An 18,569-nucleotide genomic window follows, 5' to 3' on the forward strand; every position below is an offset into this window, starting at 1 on the left:
CCGAATAAAAAGCTCTTTTATTTGAGCAACTGTTAGGTTGAACTGCATGTTCTTCCTGAAATCCGCCTTGTAACCTCTCTGTAATCCTAATTTTTTGTATCTAAGATATCCGGATCCTACTCAAGTTTTAAACAGCCCAAACAGAGGGTTTTATCTAGAAAACAACCAGGATTGGATTATCCAAGCTGATTTTGGAATCTAGATTTCCCTTTTGAACAACCCATTTTCATCAAAATCTGACCGGATTACGTTTGAACAACCGGGTCATAATTACAGTAATCTGATTACTCCCAATGGATTTTGTAAATGGAGTCACTGATTGGAAGAGAGAACGAGACAAAACCAGTGGAAGATTTAAAGGAGAGGGGTCTCATTACTGCTCTGATTTATGTATGAAAAGGAGCAGAAGAGAAAGGTTTGAATTTCATGGATGATTTTTTTTTCTTCAACAGTAACTAAAGGCTCCAGTTTGTTTCTAAATATGTAAATTAATCTGGCTGTCCGGATCTGTCTTGGTCTGCTCCCAGTAACAGTCTGTTTCATTGCAAAACTGTTGTTTTTAATGTTTTAATAATCTGCAGTCTGCAAAATGAATGCTTTTTCTGTTCATGGACTCATTACTGTAATAATGAATCAAAAAGCATCTGATTATGTAATCAGGAAATCTTTCTGTGGACAACGTATCAGAAAGAAAAGACAAGATGCGACTAGGAATGACGCTAACCTCAAGTCCTGAAGATAACAGCTTTGTGGTGAGTAGAGTATAAAGTCTTCATGTAATAATATTTCAGCCCCTTTTATTAACTCCTTTACAGGAGTTCAAAAAGGAGAAATTATTTTAAAACAAACAGATATTTATTATTTTATATGACGTTGGATGAAAGGATTTTGGTCATTAGACTGAAGCATTGTAGCATTCGGTGGTGGAGCTCATGTTTCTGACATAAGATGACATACCTGGAAAACCAGGATGAGGTTGAAAGGAAAAAAAGGAGGAAGGAAAGGGAAAGAGTTCCAATTTTCTTTTAAAGACAACATCTGGTGCTCATTTAGAACCAGCATCTATTAAAGGCCATTAAAAGTATCAGCTATTCAAGAAATGCTATCAGGTGTTTAAAAAGCTGGTATTCGTAAAGCATCGCAGACTTTAATCTGGGCTGATGATGGACATTAATGCCTTTAAGAGAGGGATCGAAGATGGGGTACAGGCGGTGTTGAGGGCTCTCAATGCCAGCAGACCCAGAGCACAGCAGCAACATAGCGTTCAACACAGCAGCACAGCCACATGTTTCAATAATCTTTGCCTCTAGCATAACAATATTAACACCAGTGGCAAAGATATGCTCTCTCCGTCACCTTTCATGGTGTCTATGGCTCCTCCTTGCTACAATAACTGCAGCCTTTTCTGCATAAAGTTGTGCCAGTTTGCACCTGCCTTTCAAACATGCTAAATATTGACACAAAAACAGCCAGTGCAGTCAGTTTTATGTTTGGTAATCACATTTGCATCTGTTCTGGTACAAACACCCATCTTGCATATTCATCAAGGGCAAACGTTTTAATTATTTTGCCCATGTAACAGATGCAATCCTCAGTGCTCGAGGTTAGTAAATGAACTGCAATAAGTTTTTGTGTGTGCTATTAAGTTAGTGCACGTTTTTACATGCTCAAACTTTTAGTAGATCAGGTCCTAAATGTTTAGCATTTTAAACTAAGGTCAAATGTCTTGTCACTATTATTTGTCAACAATAAATCTAGAAGATGGCTTGTTTTTCTTTTTTTTCTGTCTGTCCTTAGACCTGTGGTCCTTTGTGGTCTCATGAATGTGGAAGTTCTCTGTACAGCACAGGAATCTGCGCCAGAGCCAGCCAGAGCTTCAGACTTCTCCATACCATTGCACCCGCCCAACAGAGTAATCACATCCATCCATCCATCCATCCATCCATCCATCCATTCATTCATCCATCCATCCATTCATCCATCAGCTGTGTTTTTATTCTCATAGGGTGTGAGACTTTCATGGATATAGTTATAGTTCTAGATGGTTCTAACTCCATCTATCCATGGTACGAGGTCCAGAACTTTCTCATAAACATCCTGAACAAGTTCTATATTGGACCAGGTCAGACACAGGTAGGTGTAGTTTCTGTTGTAGTTATGTATCTGTCTGTGCGTTTCCAGTGTGATAAAGATGAGCAGGATAAACAAACAGTTCTAATAAATTATTTTTTTCAGGATGATGATGATGATGATGATGATGCATTTATCCACACTGCAAACAGAGATGGACATTTATTCAGAAAAAGATTTGTCATATCATTACATGGCCAGCAAAAATTCCATTTGTGTAGAAAACTAAAACTGATACATTACAAAGTTCATTCATTCATTCTCTGCGCCGCTTGGTCCATTACGGGTCGTGGGTAAGCTGGACCAGCGACCTTCTTGCTGTGAGGCTGCAGTGCTAACCACCACACCACCGTGCAGCCCATTACAAAGTTTATCATCATAATTATTTCCTCTTCTTAATCTGAAAATTAATTAGCAAATTACACTTTGATTGGTTGATTGATTGCATGCCAAAGCCAAGGTTTAGAGAGAAAACAAATGTGTTTAAAATGGATTATCTGCAGATATTACAGCGGTGGTATGGATATCTTGGTGAATCATACTGTCTGGTTTCAGGTTGGAATTCTCCAGTACGGCTCCTCGGTGGTTCATGAGTTCAGCCTGAATGAATACCAGACGGTGGAGGATGTGGTGCAGGCTGCCAGGAACATTAACCAGCGTGGTGGAGAGGAAACCAGGACAGCAATGGGCATAAATGTGGCACGGTACGACTCAAAGTAACCAGAAACACTTTAATAACTTGAAGCACTAAGAGAGTGCAGACCTCCACCAAGCAACAGGGTCAACCACCAAAGAAAAATCCCAAAAGGCCCAACAGCCCACCCGGTATCCCCTTTTTCTTTAACCTTCTGGATCACCCAATCCAGAATATCAAAATGATCTGTGTCAAACCCTGTCAGATTATAACATCTCCCTGTCATGCCTGGTGGGTTTCTGGTTTGGGTTTTTTAGTTTAAGTGTAGCAGAGTTTCTGGCTTTTTTCCTGTTTTATTTTGTTGACTTGTGTATTCTGTCTTACTTTCTGCTTCCTGTTTGTTTACACCTGGTTTCATGTGCTAATTTGCTTTACCTGTTCCTTACCTCTGCCTCAACCCATGACACTACCATGATGTTATTGTTACAGCCACTGCCTATTGCTGGCAGCTGCGGCTCATCCTGCCATTGATTGCCTGGTTTGGAGGCTCTCTGTCTGGAGTGGCTGGATTTAACACACCTCAGTCTCCTCCCTTCTGATTGGCTAATCGTCGGACCAATCAGGCTGCAGCTTACTAGTCAGTAAGGGGAGAGCCAGAATGGCTCACGCCGCTTTCCCTCTCACGTTGTGCACTAGGTGTGTGTGTTGTGGTAGTACCTTTGTCACTGTGGGTGTTTTAGGGTTTACTTTCGTTTACGATTAGTTTCAGTGTTGGGCTAGGTTAGCATTTAGAATAGAATAGAATAGAATAGAAATACTTTATTAATCCCTTTGGAGAGTCCTCAGGGAAATTTGGGTACCAGCAGCAATACAACACCAACAGTAAAGCAGGACAAGCACAAGACATAATATATACAGGTACAAAGCAAAATAGAGGCAACAAGGTGCAAGAAAAGCACAAATAGAATGCAATAAATAACAATAAGATAAGTTAAATAAAACAATATAAACAAGCATTGCACACAGTAGAGGTGGTACAGATTCCCAGTTCACTATTGCACGTATAAGTTATAGCAACTGTTTGTATGGGTTATTGTGCATGTGTTGTATCAGACGGACTGCACACCTCCTTCTCCCCCTCCTTCTTCCCCTCCTGCCTAATGCAGAGTTGTACAGTTTGATGGCTCGGGGGACAAAGGAGTCTCTGAGCCGGTTGGTCCTACTCTTGGGGAGGAGCAGCTTGTTACTGGTCAGGCTTCTCTGTGCACTGATGACAGTGTGCAGAGGGTGACTGGCATCATTCACAATAGCCAGTAGTTTTTTTAGTGTTCTCCTCTCTGCCACTGTCACCAGGGAGTCCAGCTTCATGCCAACCACAGAGCCTGCCCGCCTGATGAGTTTTTCCAGCCTGTTAGCACACCTTTTTGTCATGTTACCCCCCCAGCAGACAACAGCATAAAAAAGCGTACTAGCCACCACAGACTGATAGAACATCCACAGGAGTTTCCTGCTGATGTTAAAAGATCCCAGTCTTCGCAGGAAGTACAGACGGCTTTGGCCCTTCTTGTACAGGTGATCTGTACAGCATGTCCAGTCCAGCTTGTTATCCAGCCACAACCCGAGGTACCTGTAGTTGTCTACAATCTCCACCTTATCGTCCCTGATGGTCACTGGACGTGGTTGTGGGGTGGACTTTCTGAAGTCAATAACCAGCTCCCTAGTCTTTGAGGTGTTAAGCTGGAGATGGTTCATCTGACTCCAGGTGACAAAGTCACTGACCAGATTCCTGTACTCGTCCTCTCCATCATCCCTGATACACCCCACGATGGCTGTGTCATCTGCAAACTTCTGGATGTGACACAGCTCTGAGTTGTAACAGAAGTCTGAGGTGTAGAGTGTGAAGAGGAGGGGGGCCAGCACCGTCCCCTGGGGTGCTCCTGTGCTGCTAATAACAGTGTCAGATGTGGTGTCCTTTAGCCTGACGTACTGCGGTCTCTCTGTGAGGTAGTTACCAATCCAGGACACCAAGCAGGGGTCCACCTGCATCTCCCTCAGTTTGTCCAGAAGCATCAGGGGCTGGATTGTGTTGAAGGCACTTGAAAAATCCAAGAAGAGGATCCTCACTGTGCCCCCTCCCCTTATCCAGATGTACTTGGACACGGTGTAGGAGGTAGAGAATAGCATCCTCCACACCCACACCTGTGCGATAGGCAAACTGTAGGGGGTCCTGGGCCTGTTGCACTTGGGGCTTGAGAGATTGAGGATGAGCCGCTCCATCGTCTTCATCAGCTGGGATGTAAGTGCCACCGGTCTGTAATCGTTGAGCTCACCAGGGTGGTTTTTCTATGGAACTGGAACAATACAGGATGTTTTCCACGGGGTAGGCACTTTCCCCAGCTGTAGACTGTGGTTGAAGACATGCTGGAGTGGTTCCCCCATTTCATCAGCACAGGTGCTAAGCAGACGAGGAGGCACTCCATCAGGGCCTGCTACTTTCCATGGGTGGAGCTTCCTCAGTTCTCCACTCACCTGTTCTGCTGTTATGTGTGGAGGGTGTTGAGATGCGGGGAGGGGTAAAGGTTGACAGGGGGGCTGCACAGGGGATGAAGTAAGGGAGGTTGTGTACCGCAGTGGGGGAGGGGGGACCGTGGGCTGGTCAAAGCAGTTAAAGAAGATGTTCAGCCTGTTTGCTTCTTCCACTGTCCCCCCCGCTGTTATGGCCTGTGATCTGAAGCCTGTGATGGTGTTGACACCATCCCAGACCGCCTTCATACGGCTCTCACTCAGTTTATCCTCCACCTTCCTTCTGTAGGTGTCCCTCGCCACCTTCAGGCATTGTTTCACCTCCCGCTGTGCTAATTGCATTGCCTCCCTGTTGTTCCTTGTGGGACAGTCTACAGCCTGGTAGAAGGAGGCCAAGGTAGAGTCCAGGGAAGCATGATTAAAATCCCCAGATATGACCATAAACGCCTCGTAGTGCTTTGTCTGCAGCCTTGCTGTTACTGTGTGTATCTTCTCACAGGCAGCTGATGCATCCGCGCTGGGCGGGATGTAAACACAAAGCACGATCACGTGACTAAGCTCCCTCGGCAAGTAATATGGCCGCAGACTAACGGCTAACAGTTCCAAGTCCTGGCAACACAGTTCCTTTTTGACTGAGACATGTCCTGGGCAACACCAACGTTCACATATATGATGAGCCCCCCACCTCTGCTCTTACCGCAGGTGTTCATGTCTCTGTCAGCTCTCACAGCAGTGAAACACAGTAGATCCACATTAGCATCCGGTATCGTATCAGTGAGCCATGTCTCTGTGAAGATGTATAAGCTGCACTCGCGATAACTCCATCTTGTTAGGTAGTGAGTTGACGTTCCCCATCAGTACAGAGGGGATCACTGGCTTCAAACGCCGTCGAGCAGCCTTTAGCTTAGATCCTGACTTGCAGCCTCTGTACTTCCTCCTCAGCTCTGTTGGTACGTTGTGCTGCATTCCGACGTTAGTCTTCCATGCAAAAAGTTCCTCTCTTGAATAAACAAGACGACGTGCAAGTGCCATGCTAGAGTTAAAAAACATTCAATAGGATATATATATATAAAATAAGGAATAAAACGATAAGAAAGAAAGAAAGAAAGAAAGAATCATTCGGTTGCGTAAGAGACACTGGTAAGGCAGCCATCTCCTATAGCGCCGTTACAGGTTATCACACGTTTCACGGGATTCTAATAAACTGTGTTTATTTTAATTAACCATCTGTCCTCAACGTTGGGGTTTGCCACTGGCAGGTTTCGTAGAGCCCATATGGTGGACCCAGTGAAATGTGATGGCTTTAACTTTAATTGTGTCATCTGGAATTGTAAGCTGTGTTTTGATGAAGCTTTTCACGGTAGCTTTGGGGTCTTCTTTAGTCTGCTCAGGAAGCCATCTACGAGGGACAAACATGCATCCAGACTAGGTAAGCGTGAGTTGATAAACAGCAGAATATCTGCTATGTTGCCTCTGGGTGGGGTAATTGCTCCGGGTGAGTTTTCCTCTCAGGATCTTTTTGATGCAGAAGCTTTGGATGTTGCTGAAGTGGCCATGTTGGGTTTCCCCATAACAATCCACTTGTAACACCCATCAATAAATTTGTCAATAAATTCTTTTGGGTGGTCCAAATCTTTGTTTTGCCCCCAGTGTTTGTGAAAGAGAAAAATATTGTTGAAAATGTTTGATCAGTTGGTCACCATGTTGGATATTGCCAAAAGTCTTGCGTGTTTCGAGTGACACTACAGCATCACTTACCTGTCTCCTGACCTACCTGACAGCTCCCTGAATTACCTGACGGCTCTGTTCACAATTTGATTCAATATACGTAACATGAAAATATATAGCACATACCTTTATAATCTAACCAGTGATGAAGAAAGGCCATTGGAATAAGTCTGACATTGTCTCTACACCAGTCTGTTAAGCCAAAACACTCCCTGTAGACTAGCAGTATGGATAGAAAGTTAGCTAATGTGATCAGATAGATAGTAAAATGTAGCTTTATTTAATTATATTGAAACTCAACGTGTCAAAGTACTGATAGAATATATAATCAATATTCACTTTAAATCTTGTAGGAATCCACCATAGCTAACAAGTGAAGAGGTATTGGTGTAGCCACTAGTCTTGGAGAGTCCACTGGTTAAAGCTGTGAAAGATCTGGGTCACTGAACCGTCAATCAAAAAAATCACTGACTAAACTGGGAAATGAATTCTCAGAAGACCCGCCTGAGAGGTTTGTGCCAGACGTGCAAATAAAAACTCACGAAGCACAAAAGAGAAAGTCAGGAAGCATAACTGCAAAAATTGCAGCGAGAGCAAAACTCTGATCAGCGAGAATGAAACAGAGGAAAATGATAACAAAATGTATACCATCAAACAAAGAAAAAACATAGATTTTACACTTTAAGAATTTGATGGCACATAGTAATCACTTCACTTTTGAAATAACTTTTTTTTATCCTTTTTTCAATAGTGTTTTTTCTCTCAATTTCTTAATTTTTGTTTGATATTCTGAGAGTCTTTCTTGATCTTTCTGGCACAGATCTAATCCCACAAACAGCCCTCTGGTCCATGCAGAAATAAAGAGCCCCTTCAGCCACTGTGTTATTAGTTGAGGCCTGGACCTTTTCAGGGTCCCATTTCAGAAATCAGATTAGTTAGGCTAGTAAATTCACTACACTGGAGTGAAAGATACGTACAGCAGTGTATGGGGAATATGAAGGAAGAATAAACAAAGTACTTCTAAAAAAAAAAGGTAATAAATAATCATTATATTACTAGACATTGTTACGTGCAAAATATCTCTTACCTTTAAAAGAAGGCCTACAGCTATACAAACAAAATGCAGTAAATTTTGGTTTATTCTACCTACAGAGGTGTGTCTGTAGTGGTGTATGTGAGTGTGCTCGCTTGTGTGTGTGTGCATGTGTGCATAAGTAAGTATAAGTAAGTAAGTGAGCCTGTGAACTTTGTTCCAGTTCTTTTCTCCAGTCTCTGCCCCAGATGGTAGTGGGGCGACCTTGGGAGCTGATCCAGGAAAGGTCCACAGCCCGAGAAGATGGGTGGGGGTGAGGATGGGGGCAGAGCATCCATCTGCATAACATTTCCAGAAGAACTCGATAACCAGCCATCCAAGGCCAGTGCAGGGAGCCAGATTAAGATAACCGCATTTGTTTTGGTTCAGGCTAGAGCATGTTTCATCTGCCTTGAGTCTCTTGAGTCTAGTATTTAATTCATTTGAATTTTTTGGGGTCAGTTTCCACCAAGCCGAGCCATCAACCTCTTCAAGTTGGTGTCCACCCCACGTACGAGCTCTGGAAACGCAACCAGCTTGCCATTCTGAGCTAGAATAGCAACCAGTTTACAATTAAGCTCCTGCAAAACTGCCATAGCCTGAATGTTCACAGCTCCGTACACACCAGCACAGAAATCCGGCAGCTTGCCAGTGGCCACTAACAGTGTCCGAAAACTGTCCGCTCCAAACAGCAGAAACCCAGTTATTATTAATCCAAATGTATAGATGTCCTCTGCATCCTCAGTGGAAAGAATCGACAGACACATGACCTTCCACACCCCCCAGGAATCCATCACGTATCCAGCCGCAAACTTTCAGGACAAGCGGGCTCCCCTACGCCCGTTTTTCGGTTTGAATAAATTTGGTCAATTGCATTGAGAGACCAGCTGATCAGATTCATGATTCAAAATGGTTCAGATTTAGAACAGAAATGCAGAGAGAGGTTCAGATAAGACAGGACAAGTAGCAGGACAGAGTGGGGAGGGAGAGAGAAGAAAAAGTGTCTGCCTTCGTCGAGAGCAGGAAGAGAAAGCTGAAGTGGCGGATATGATCAAGTCCTACCAGTGGCTAGAGGGCTGGTCTTAAGGACAGTACAGAGGCACTAATCATGGCAGCACAATAGCAAGCCTTGAGCACCAGAGCAATCGAGGCCCAGATCTACAACACCAGGCAGGACCCCAGGTGCAGGCTGTGCAAAGAGGCCTTTAAAACAATTGAGCACATTACAGCAGTGTGTAAGATACTGGCAGGAAAAGAATACATAGAATACCATAACCAAGTAGCCGGCATAGTGAACAGAAACATCTGTGCAGAATATGGACTGGAGACCCCTTCCAGATACAGACCAACAAAATTGTGGTGGCCAACCAACCAGACACTGTGATCATGGATTAACAGCAAGGGACAGCTGTTGTGATGGATGCAGCCACCCCAAACAATGGCAATATCTGGAAGAAAAAACACAAGAACCTGGAAAAATACCAAGGACTCCAGGAAGAGATGGAGAAAACCTGGAAGGTGAAGGCAATGGTAGTACCGGTGGTCAACGGAGCACTGGGGGCCATGTCCCCCACACTGGAGAAATGGCTCGAACAGATACCTGGAAATATCAGACATCTAGAAGAGTGCAGTCCTAGGAACAGCTAAGATACTGCAAAGACACTCAAGCTCCCAGGACTCTGGTAGAGGACCTGAGCTTAAGATGAATAGCCACCCAACCTACCCACCCAGGGGAGATGGGAGAGTGAGTGAGGAAAGAGATTTTTTTATACATTTATACAGTATCCAGCTATATATAGAGTATTTTCAGGGAGGCTAACTCGCTTTAGCCAACTTGTGGTGCTCTGACATTGAATGAATACTGAAATGGAAAATGTTGCAGCTGAGACTGTCATCAAAGTATGAGTACCATGAAAAGTACGAGTGACACAGGAAAGTGCAGTACTTGGTAACAGCAACCTCCCGTTTCATGATGAATGGTCGATATTTTTCCAGTAGTCTTGACAGTGTGTGAACTGAAACACGATCAGAATGATGATTATGTTCTAACCAGAATGACTGAGGTTAATTATGGAGCGGTATATAAATGTGTAAAACACGTGTAACTCCCTGTTGCCATTGGGCAGAACTGTGGTAATGATAATTTACTGACATGTAGATGTGTTAAGGAGGGGCGGTTGATAAATTTGTGATGTTTGGTAGACAGTGTATGGTGTTAGGGATAGACATAGCAATTTCCTGTTAAATGGCTACAAATGTAAAGTTTTTAATAACTTGTAATTAAAGGAACAAAATGTGTTTTCTGACCATGTTGGAGGGAAAAATCTCTGTCCACATGTAGGATGGATTAAAAGAAAAGGCCTACAAAAAGGCCAAAATACGAGCAAATTAATTTAATAATGGCTGACACTCTTTTTGTCTTAGCTTATGTTGTAGGGTTCAACCCTTCAACACCTGAATTTATTCACAATTATATAGAAATGAAATGAATACAAGAAAGAATAAGGAAAAAAATACCAAAAAGAAAAAGAATGAAATAAAATAAACTACAATTAATTACAATTAAAAAATAAAATAGTAAATTTGTAAAACCATTTTTTCCAGCCCTCCTAAAAAAAAGAAGGTTAATTTAATTTTATCATCTCCTCTCTATATCATGGAACAGCAATATCCACTATTGATAGGCCCTCGCCCAAAATCCCCTCACCCCACCTCACTACCACCTGAGTTGTCACCCAAACTCACCACCCAGACTTGACAACAACCTAGGGAAATCTAGGGAAATACCATCTTGTTGTATCCTGACACCAGAGATGACCAGAAAGAGTGAAGAAGTGAAGTTTAAAATCTCATGTTTTAGGGTTAAATCTTCTGACGGTATTTTGCAGATCAGAAGCCTTCCAGCGTGGTGGCAGGCCAGGAGCTCGTAAAGTGATGATCGTGATCACAGATGGTGAATCTCATGACAGTCATCAGTTGGTGGAAGCTGTCGGCAACAGCAAGACAGACAATATCACCATGTATGCCATTGCTGTGAGTCATCCTTTAAAGCTACTACCTGACGTTTTCTTGTTTTTCATGTCTAGATAAATTGACTTTGTTAAGTTATGACCATGCAGCATTTGTGATATTATGAGCCCTAGTCCCTGTTTCCTAATCTGTCCTCAGGTTCTGGGTTATTACAACCGCAGTGGAATCAACCCAACAGCTTTTCTTAAGGAAATCAAGTTTATTGCTAGTGACCCTGACGAGAAGCACTTCTTTGAGGTGACAGATGAGTCTGCACTAAAGGACATTGTGGATGATCTGGGAGAAAAGATTTTCTCTTTGGAAGGTAAATGAAGGTCCCTTATGTTAACAAACAGATGTCATCTAACCATTTTCTTCCACTTATCCGAGACTTCTCAGGCTGAGCCACCTCCCAAAGAAAGATCATTTCAGCTGCTTTTATCTGAGATTTCTTTCTGTCAAATCTGATGACCATAGATGAGGGTTGGAATGAAATATTTCCTGTCAGTGCTGCGTTCTCTTCATCACAACCTTTGAGATCAGCTCCTTCCTTACTGCTGATGAAAGTCCAGTTAATCTCTGTCCGTCTCTGTCATTCACTGTGATTCTCTTTCCTTCTCTGTCCATTTCTGCCCTTTTTCTCCTTCTCTGTCCTTTTCTGTCTATCTGTAATTCTCTCTTCTTCTCTTTCTTTCTCTGTCCATCAGACTAGAAATTAAATTATTATTTTCTGTGATGTGGTACAGAAGTGGAATGGAATGTGTCTGGGACGAAAATCAGAGTATAATAGATACCTAAACAATAAATAAATGAATAAATAAAATTCTGCCACATCAGTTAATTCTATAAAGAGCAAAAACATAATAATCAGTTCTATAATGAAATCAACACAGAGCAGTAAGAATTTACAGATAACTTCCCATCTGATTAAAGAAAAGGAACAAACACAATTTTCTTTCTTGACCTTTTGTCACTTTGGATGTTTAACTTATTCGTCATAAGGCATTTTTTTCTGCCTCTGGTGTCAAATGACATTCAAAATAAATTAAGTATATCTTAAGTGTATCACTCAGAGAGCACAGACCTCCTCCAAACCATTGTAATTTTTTTTGCAAATGATTGTGGACATTGTTTTTGATTTAGAAGCTGTACAGGTAAAGTTATCTCTATTTCCCTCTAGTAAAGAATCATTTAAAAAATTCTGGATTTGGATCATTCCCAAACTCTAATTACTTGTTCCTTTTTCCATTTCTGAGATATTCTGAAAACTTGAAAAATATCCCTCCATAATTTTCTGAGTTATGTTGCTGACTGACAGACAGACAAACCAACCAACGCTGCCGAATACATGAATTCCACAATGGCATAAATAAGTAAAGGAGGAATTAGTAAACTAATATCTGATGAGGAACTGTGTTACAGAAGAAGGAAAAAAAAGTGAACCTAAGCAGTTTTCCAGATGTTTAATAGAGGTGTAATACTGGTAAATATCTCAGAAACCCATTGGCTGATGTTGATGATGTGTCACCTCTATCAATGGTCACAAGAATCAAGGGGTAGCTCCCATATTTAAATTAGAAACAATGTGAGGACCCAAAAAGAAGTGAAGCTTAATATAGTATAGGAAATATAGTATAGGAAGAGTGAATACTATACTATACTATATGACCTCCTTCGTCTTCATGGAAACTACCAGGAACTTCCTGATTCTTTTCATACAAAGGCAGAGAGAACACATTAGCAGAGGTTTTTAGAGCTGGAAAAAAAACTTTTCACAACAACATAGCAAACGTAAGACATAATTAATGATTTTGGCTGTTAGCTGTTTCTGTCCTAAAGACAGACATCGTTGTAATCATCAGAGTCTCTGCTTTCATGTGACACGTTGTTGGTGTGGTTTATTGAAGTAAAGAAATTAGCAGAAGCTCTGAAGTGAAAGTTTTACTAGACTTTAAAAATGCAGATTATTTCAATATTCATTTGATTGATATGATTAAAAGAAAAAAAAAACACATTAGCCCAGATTCATAGTTGGCTAATCTCTAAACTAATGTTACAATTATATTAGCAGATTTTAGAGATAATATCCCTTCTTTCTTTTTCAGGCACCAGAAACCAAGGTCAAGGGTTCGGTCTGCAGATGGCTCAGGCTGGTTTCTCTTCACATTTAGTCAAAGTGAGACTCTCATGTTGACAAATACTTTGTTAAACAGTTTCCTATTTTTACATTTGACCGTATTAAATCTGCTTTAATTAAATTCTGTTACACTGTGTGGTTTTATAGGAAGATAAAAGCTCAGATCTTGACCATTCAAATTCATAATAATGAATCTCAGTTCATTATAATTACATTTTTTATAATAGCAGTTTTCAAATGTTTTCTCAAGAGAGCAATAGGGTCCAGTTTTCATCTCAGCTAAGGTCCCTGTTCAAGCGAACGGTGGTGGGTGACACACCGTCAAGAGACCTTTGATGGAAGCACTATTGCTCCACAGTAACAAAACAAAAGTAGCTATTGGTTGCCCTAAAAGTCGCTAGTAGTTGCTAAATGATGTCATCATCTAATTTGCATATTGAACCTAGTAAATATAGTGACTGCTGCCGTGGAAAGGAATGTCCTTGGATAGGTAAAAATTGACAAAAAGACAGCCTAAAAATGTTTAGAACATGTTACGTACCCTCTAATCTAGAGGTATAGAAGGTTCAGTAACAAAGGGAGTCAGAAAACTCTTGAGTAAAATATAAACAAAGAATTTTTTCACAATGGTACAAAATTAAATACAATTTTGCCCAAACCAAAACTAGTACCACAATTTCAACCAAACAAAGGATGTTCTATAAAAGGAATAAATACCACTTCAGGCAAAACTAAGACTCACTTAATAAATAAAACTTAACAAAAGGTGTCATTCTACATGTAATCAACAAAAGGAAACTTAACAGAAAACATCCTTTAGGTCAATGCTCACACAGGCAATTTATAGTCAAAATAGAAAATGAAAGTACACCAGATACGTTTACACGTAAGAAAACCACAGCCAATCACCGTGATGCTCCAGCATATTCAGCTATAAGCTGATAAGCTTAGGGCCGTAACAGAACAGCAAATAAATAAATTAATTCAAATAATTCAAATAAATCCTTTGGTCAATATCTTCTTTTTTTAGTTCAGTTTCATTAAGTGCAGTTTGTTTTTTAATTAGGGGTCTGCAACATGTCACAGCACTTTTAGCCTTTTAAAGCCGTTCAAACTCTTCATTAAAGGACTTTACTATCTGATGGTCATATAAGCCAGCAGTAACTTCGTGTGTTTAACTTTCAACCTAATTTGAATGCAGCTGTGCTGCTGCTGTGGGAGCAGTAAAGTTCTCTTCTAGCGGTAATGCCACTGTGAAACGACAATTGCCGCTTAACAACTGGCTGGCCATTCTTTTCCTGGTAAAAAACTCCTGATGCAACCCAGTTTGTAATTAAATAATAATAACTGTTATAAGCTTAAGATCAAGCCCTTTCATTGTCATAGTTACGTCTTTCTGCTAACTTAAGATACCCGGAAAGGGTGCAACCTTGTAGGGCAGGCTATTTAACACTAGTACCCTATTTAACATTCTCATTTTTTTCACACTGTTGCTAGATTTGGCAGAAGAAGGGGAATGGAACTGATTATATAAATATATTCCTCAAATATGTAAAGGGAACACTTAAACAACTCCAAGTCAGTCACACGTGTGTGAAATCAAACTGTCCACTTAGGAAGAAACACTGACTGACAATCAGTTCCACATGTTGTTGTGTAAATGGAACAGACACCAGGTGGAAATAACAGGCAGGTTCCTCCTAATGCAAGACAATGCTAGACCTCATGTGGCTGGAGTGTGTCAGCAGTTCCTGCCAGACGAAGCATTGATGCTATGGACTGGCCGCCCGTTCCCCAGACCTGAATCCAACTGAGCACATCTGGGACAATCATGTCTCCATCCACCAACGCCACGTTGACCACAGACTGTCCAGGAGTTGGTGGATGCTTTAGTCCAGGTCTGGGAGCAGATCCCTCAGGAGACCATCTGCCACCTCATCAGGAGCATGGCCAGGTGTTGTAGATAAGATAAGATAAGCTTTATTCATCCCATAAAAGAAGAAATTTCTTTGCTACCACACATCTCATACATACACAATGATAAAAAACATGAAAAAGACCATAAATATGTAAATATACTAAAGATATAAAACAAGTGTTCATTAAAAAATCTGACAGCTACAGGAACAAAAGACCTTCTGAAGCGTAGAACACTGAGGCATAACAAGACGGTCACTAAAAGAGCTTTTGAGAAGAATAAAAACATCATGTAGAGGATGGTTTTCAATTTGGACCCAATTCTTTCTGCCAGGGTGAGATTCAGATAGTCAGGGGTGATGCCAATCACAGCCCCAGCTTTTTAAATCTACACAAATGCTGCTTCCCCAAAACAACACAGCACAGAAAACACTGGCTAAAATTCCCTGATAAAACACAGAAAGTTTCTGCTCACATTAAAAGATCTGCCTTTATGAAGACCACCTCCGTGTTCTTTTTAAAATTTACTTTATCATCCAGAACAACACCAAGGTACGTGTAGGATTCAACCACCTCTATTCCATGACCCTTAATAAAAGTTAATGAGGGCTCCTTTTTCTTCCTCCTAAAATCAATAATGAGCTCTTTTGTTTTTTCTACATTCAATTTTAAAAAGTTTGCATCACACCAGCTGACAAATGCTGCCACCTCTCTTTTGTAGGCATGGTCATCACCTCGGGTCAGCAGACCCACAAGTATCATCAGTATCATCAGAGTACTTTTGCAGTACACAGGATGCTGACTGAGCCTGTAATCAGCCGTGTACAGAGAGAATAAAGAAGGGAATGAAACTGTTCCCTGTGGAGCTCCTGTATTTGTTAAAATAGTATCAGACTGCTTACTACCAAGTTTGACATACTAAGGACGGGACTGAAGATCATTTAAAATCCAAGCAGTAGTTTTATTATGGAGTTTGAAATTAATTAGCTTGTCGGCTAAAATATGTGGCTGAATGGTTTTAAAAGTCATAAACCTGAATCCCCAATGAACTAGCAGAGGTTTCAAGATGCTTGTAGATGTTGTGAAGCATATACAGCAATGCATCGTCCACTCCCCTCTATCCTATAAGCAAACTGCAGGGGATCTAGAAAATCTGAGACTTGACTACTAAGATGACCCAGAACAATCTTTCCAAGCATTTCATAATGTATGAGGTCAGAGCTTTGGGTCTGAGGTTAGACAGAGAACTTCTCATGTTGGTTCTTTTGGGAATGGGAATTATACATGATGTTTTCCATACTGCTGGAATTTTAGATGTAGACGAGGACATAGAAAAGATATAATGCAGAATAGCTGACAGCTGATCAGCACAAACTGTCAGAGTGCGTGGGTGCACACCATCCTGGCCGCTTGTTTATTCGGATTGAGAGCTTTCAGCTGCCGTTGGACACCGTCCACACTCAGGACAATAGCTGGACTTGTGTCATCGGGACAATTCTGTTTAGAACACGACCAGATGATCTCATGAGAAGCAGAATAATTAACATCATCAAACCTGGCAAAGAACTAGTTAGCCACATTTACATTAATAGCTGCCCTGGGGCAGCCAGAGGTACTGTTCCTATACTCAGTAATAGTTCTTATTACTTTCCATAAACCTTTCATGTTGCTGTTAGACATCTGACCCTCAACCTTTTCCTTATATTTCCGTTTCCCTACTCTAATGCTCGCTTTTAGCTTCCTCTGGCAGTTTTTAATTGGTCTCTGTCACCGCTAAGAAATGCAAGTTTTTTCCGATTTATAGCAGCATTAACCTCACCTGTTACCCAAGACTTATTGTTAGCATATATTTTCACACATCTACAGGGGATAACAGACTCAACACAAAAAAGTATGTAGCAGGTGACTACGTCAGTGATACTGTCTCTGTCATTACTGCCATCCAAGAGTATAGTCCAGTCAGTACAATCACAGCAGCCTCTTAAAGTTTCACGTGTTTTCTGACCAATTGCGGACAGATTTGTTTGTAATCGATTGCCTCTGAACAGTAGAACATAACTCAATGCAATGCTTATGAGGTTGTGATCCGATTGACCAAGTGGAGGGAGCCCCTTCACAATGATGTTTCCTTAATGTTTGTATAAGACAAGTTTTGTGGCTCCTCGTTGGACATTTCACCACTTGTTTGAAGGAAGGGAGGGTGGCAGGGAAAGAGCAGTGATTGAAGTCCCCGTTGATGATAAACAGCGTATCAGGAGAAGAGCTCTGCAAGTCATGTATGGCTCTAGAAATCATTTCTGTGGCAGTCTTTCTATCCCCCGATGGAGGTATGTACACCACTTGAACAAAGACATGGGAAAACTCACAGGGAAGATAATAGGGTCTACAACTCACCATTTTTTACCATAACATGAGAGGGATGACACCATCGCTCATTCACGAATACACAGATGCCTCCACCCACTTTCTGTCCAGCCTTTGAGGGGAAAATCCACCCAGTTTAAAATGGGAGATCCTACAGGCCAAGGTTATTATAGTTAACGAAAACTAACAAAAAAACAAAAACTAAAATTAAAAAAACATTCTTGTTAACTGAAATAAAAATAAAACGAGAGTTTTTAAAAAAACGAAAACTAACTGAAACTGTATTGTATGTTTACAAAACGAACTAAAACGAACTAAAATTAAAGCAAAAATGTCCTTCGTTTTCGTTTTTTGTAAATTTATTTATTACATAAGGGCGGGGTTGATATGAAATCTGTTTACTTTGCTCTGCCGGATTTACGCCAGGTGTCTGCGTCGTACAACACCTGAAGGTCCGTGACATCACATGTCAACAGCGTGTCCACGCGCCAGCAAGCGTGAAGCTACGGAGAAAGTTAGGAGAAAGCCAGGAGAAAGCCAGGAGAGTCCTGTTTGGGATTTCTTACGTTATGACTATGCCAAAGTAAAGCACCTTGTAGAAGAAGCAGGTGGTTCAATATGTGGAAGGAAAACCACGAATCTAAAAGTCCATTTGAAAAGCTGCACAAGAAGTAGTCCCTGGGCCAGGTAGCCTCTCTGCCCCCCTCTCCGGAAAGATAAGCTTAAGCCAGGCCGAGCAGCATGGGGGGGGGGGGGGGGATGAGTCACAGACACACTCTCAGTTACACACACACAGAGTCTCGCACACACACACACACACACACACGCAAAGAGACCTACACACACAGTCACACACAAAATCTTGAAAAGCTGAATTTGAGAGGCTTAAACTCATTTTTGTGTACAACACATACACATACATAACGGCAGGTTATATAGGTTTAGAATAGAACACATTTTTTTTTTTTTTTTTTCAAAGCAAAGTTTTATTACAATGCCAGAAATGTTGGAGCAGGAGAGGGAGACTGCATCATGAAAGGAATTATAGACAAACT

At 41.3% G+C, this 18,569-nt stretch overlaps 1 protein-coding gene across 1 annotated transcript in view; it reads left to right on the forward strand.

Annotated features, from left to right (window-relative positions):
- The window catches only part of itga11b (integrin, alpha 11b), a 186,933-nt gene that overhangs the window by 29,181 nt on the left and 139,183 nt on the right, over positions 1–18,569 (forward strand). Inside the window, 7 exon segments of the mRNA XM_041996966.1 lie at positions 661–752; positions 1,798–1,912; positions 2,006–2,133; positions 2,686–2,834; positions 10,976–11,120; positions 11,256–11,421; positions 13,202–13,272. Of these exon segments, the coding sequence (XP_041852900.1) occupies positions 661–752; positions 1,798–1,912; positions 2,006–2,133; positions 2,686–2,834; positions 10,976–11,120; positions 11,256–11,421; positions 13,202–13,272 (866 nt within the window).

The sequence above is a fragment of the Melanotaenia boesemani genome, chromosome 10, assembly GCF_017639745.1.
Source record: "Melanotaenia boesemani isolate fMelBoe1 chromosome 10, fMelBoe1.pri, whole genome shotgun sequence".
NCBI lineage: Eukaryota > Metazoa > Chordata > Actinopteri > Atheriniformes > Melanotaeniidae > Melanotaenia > Melanotaenia boesemani.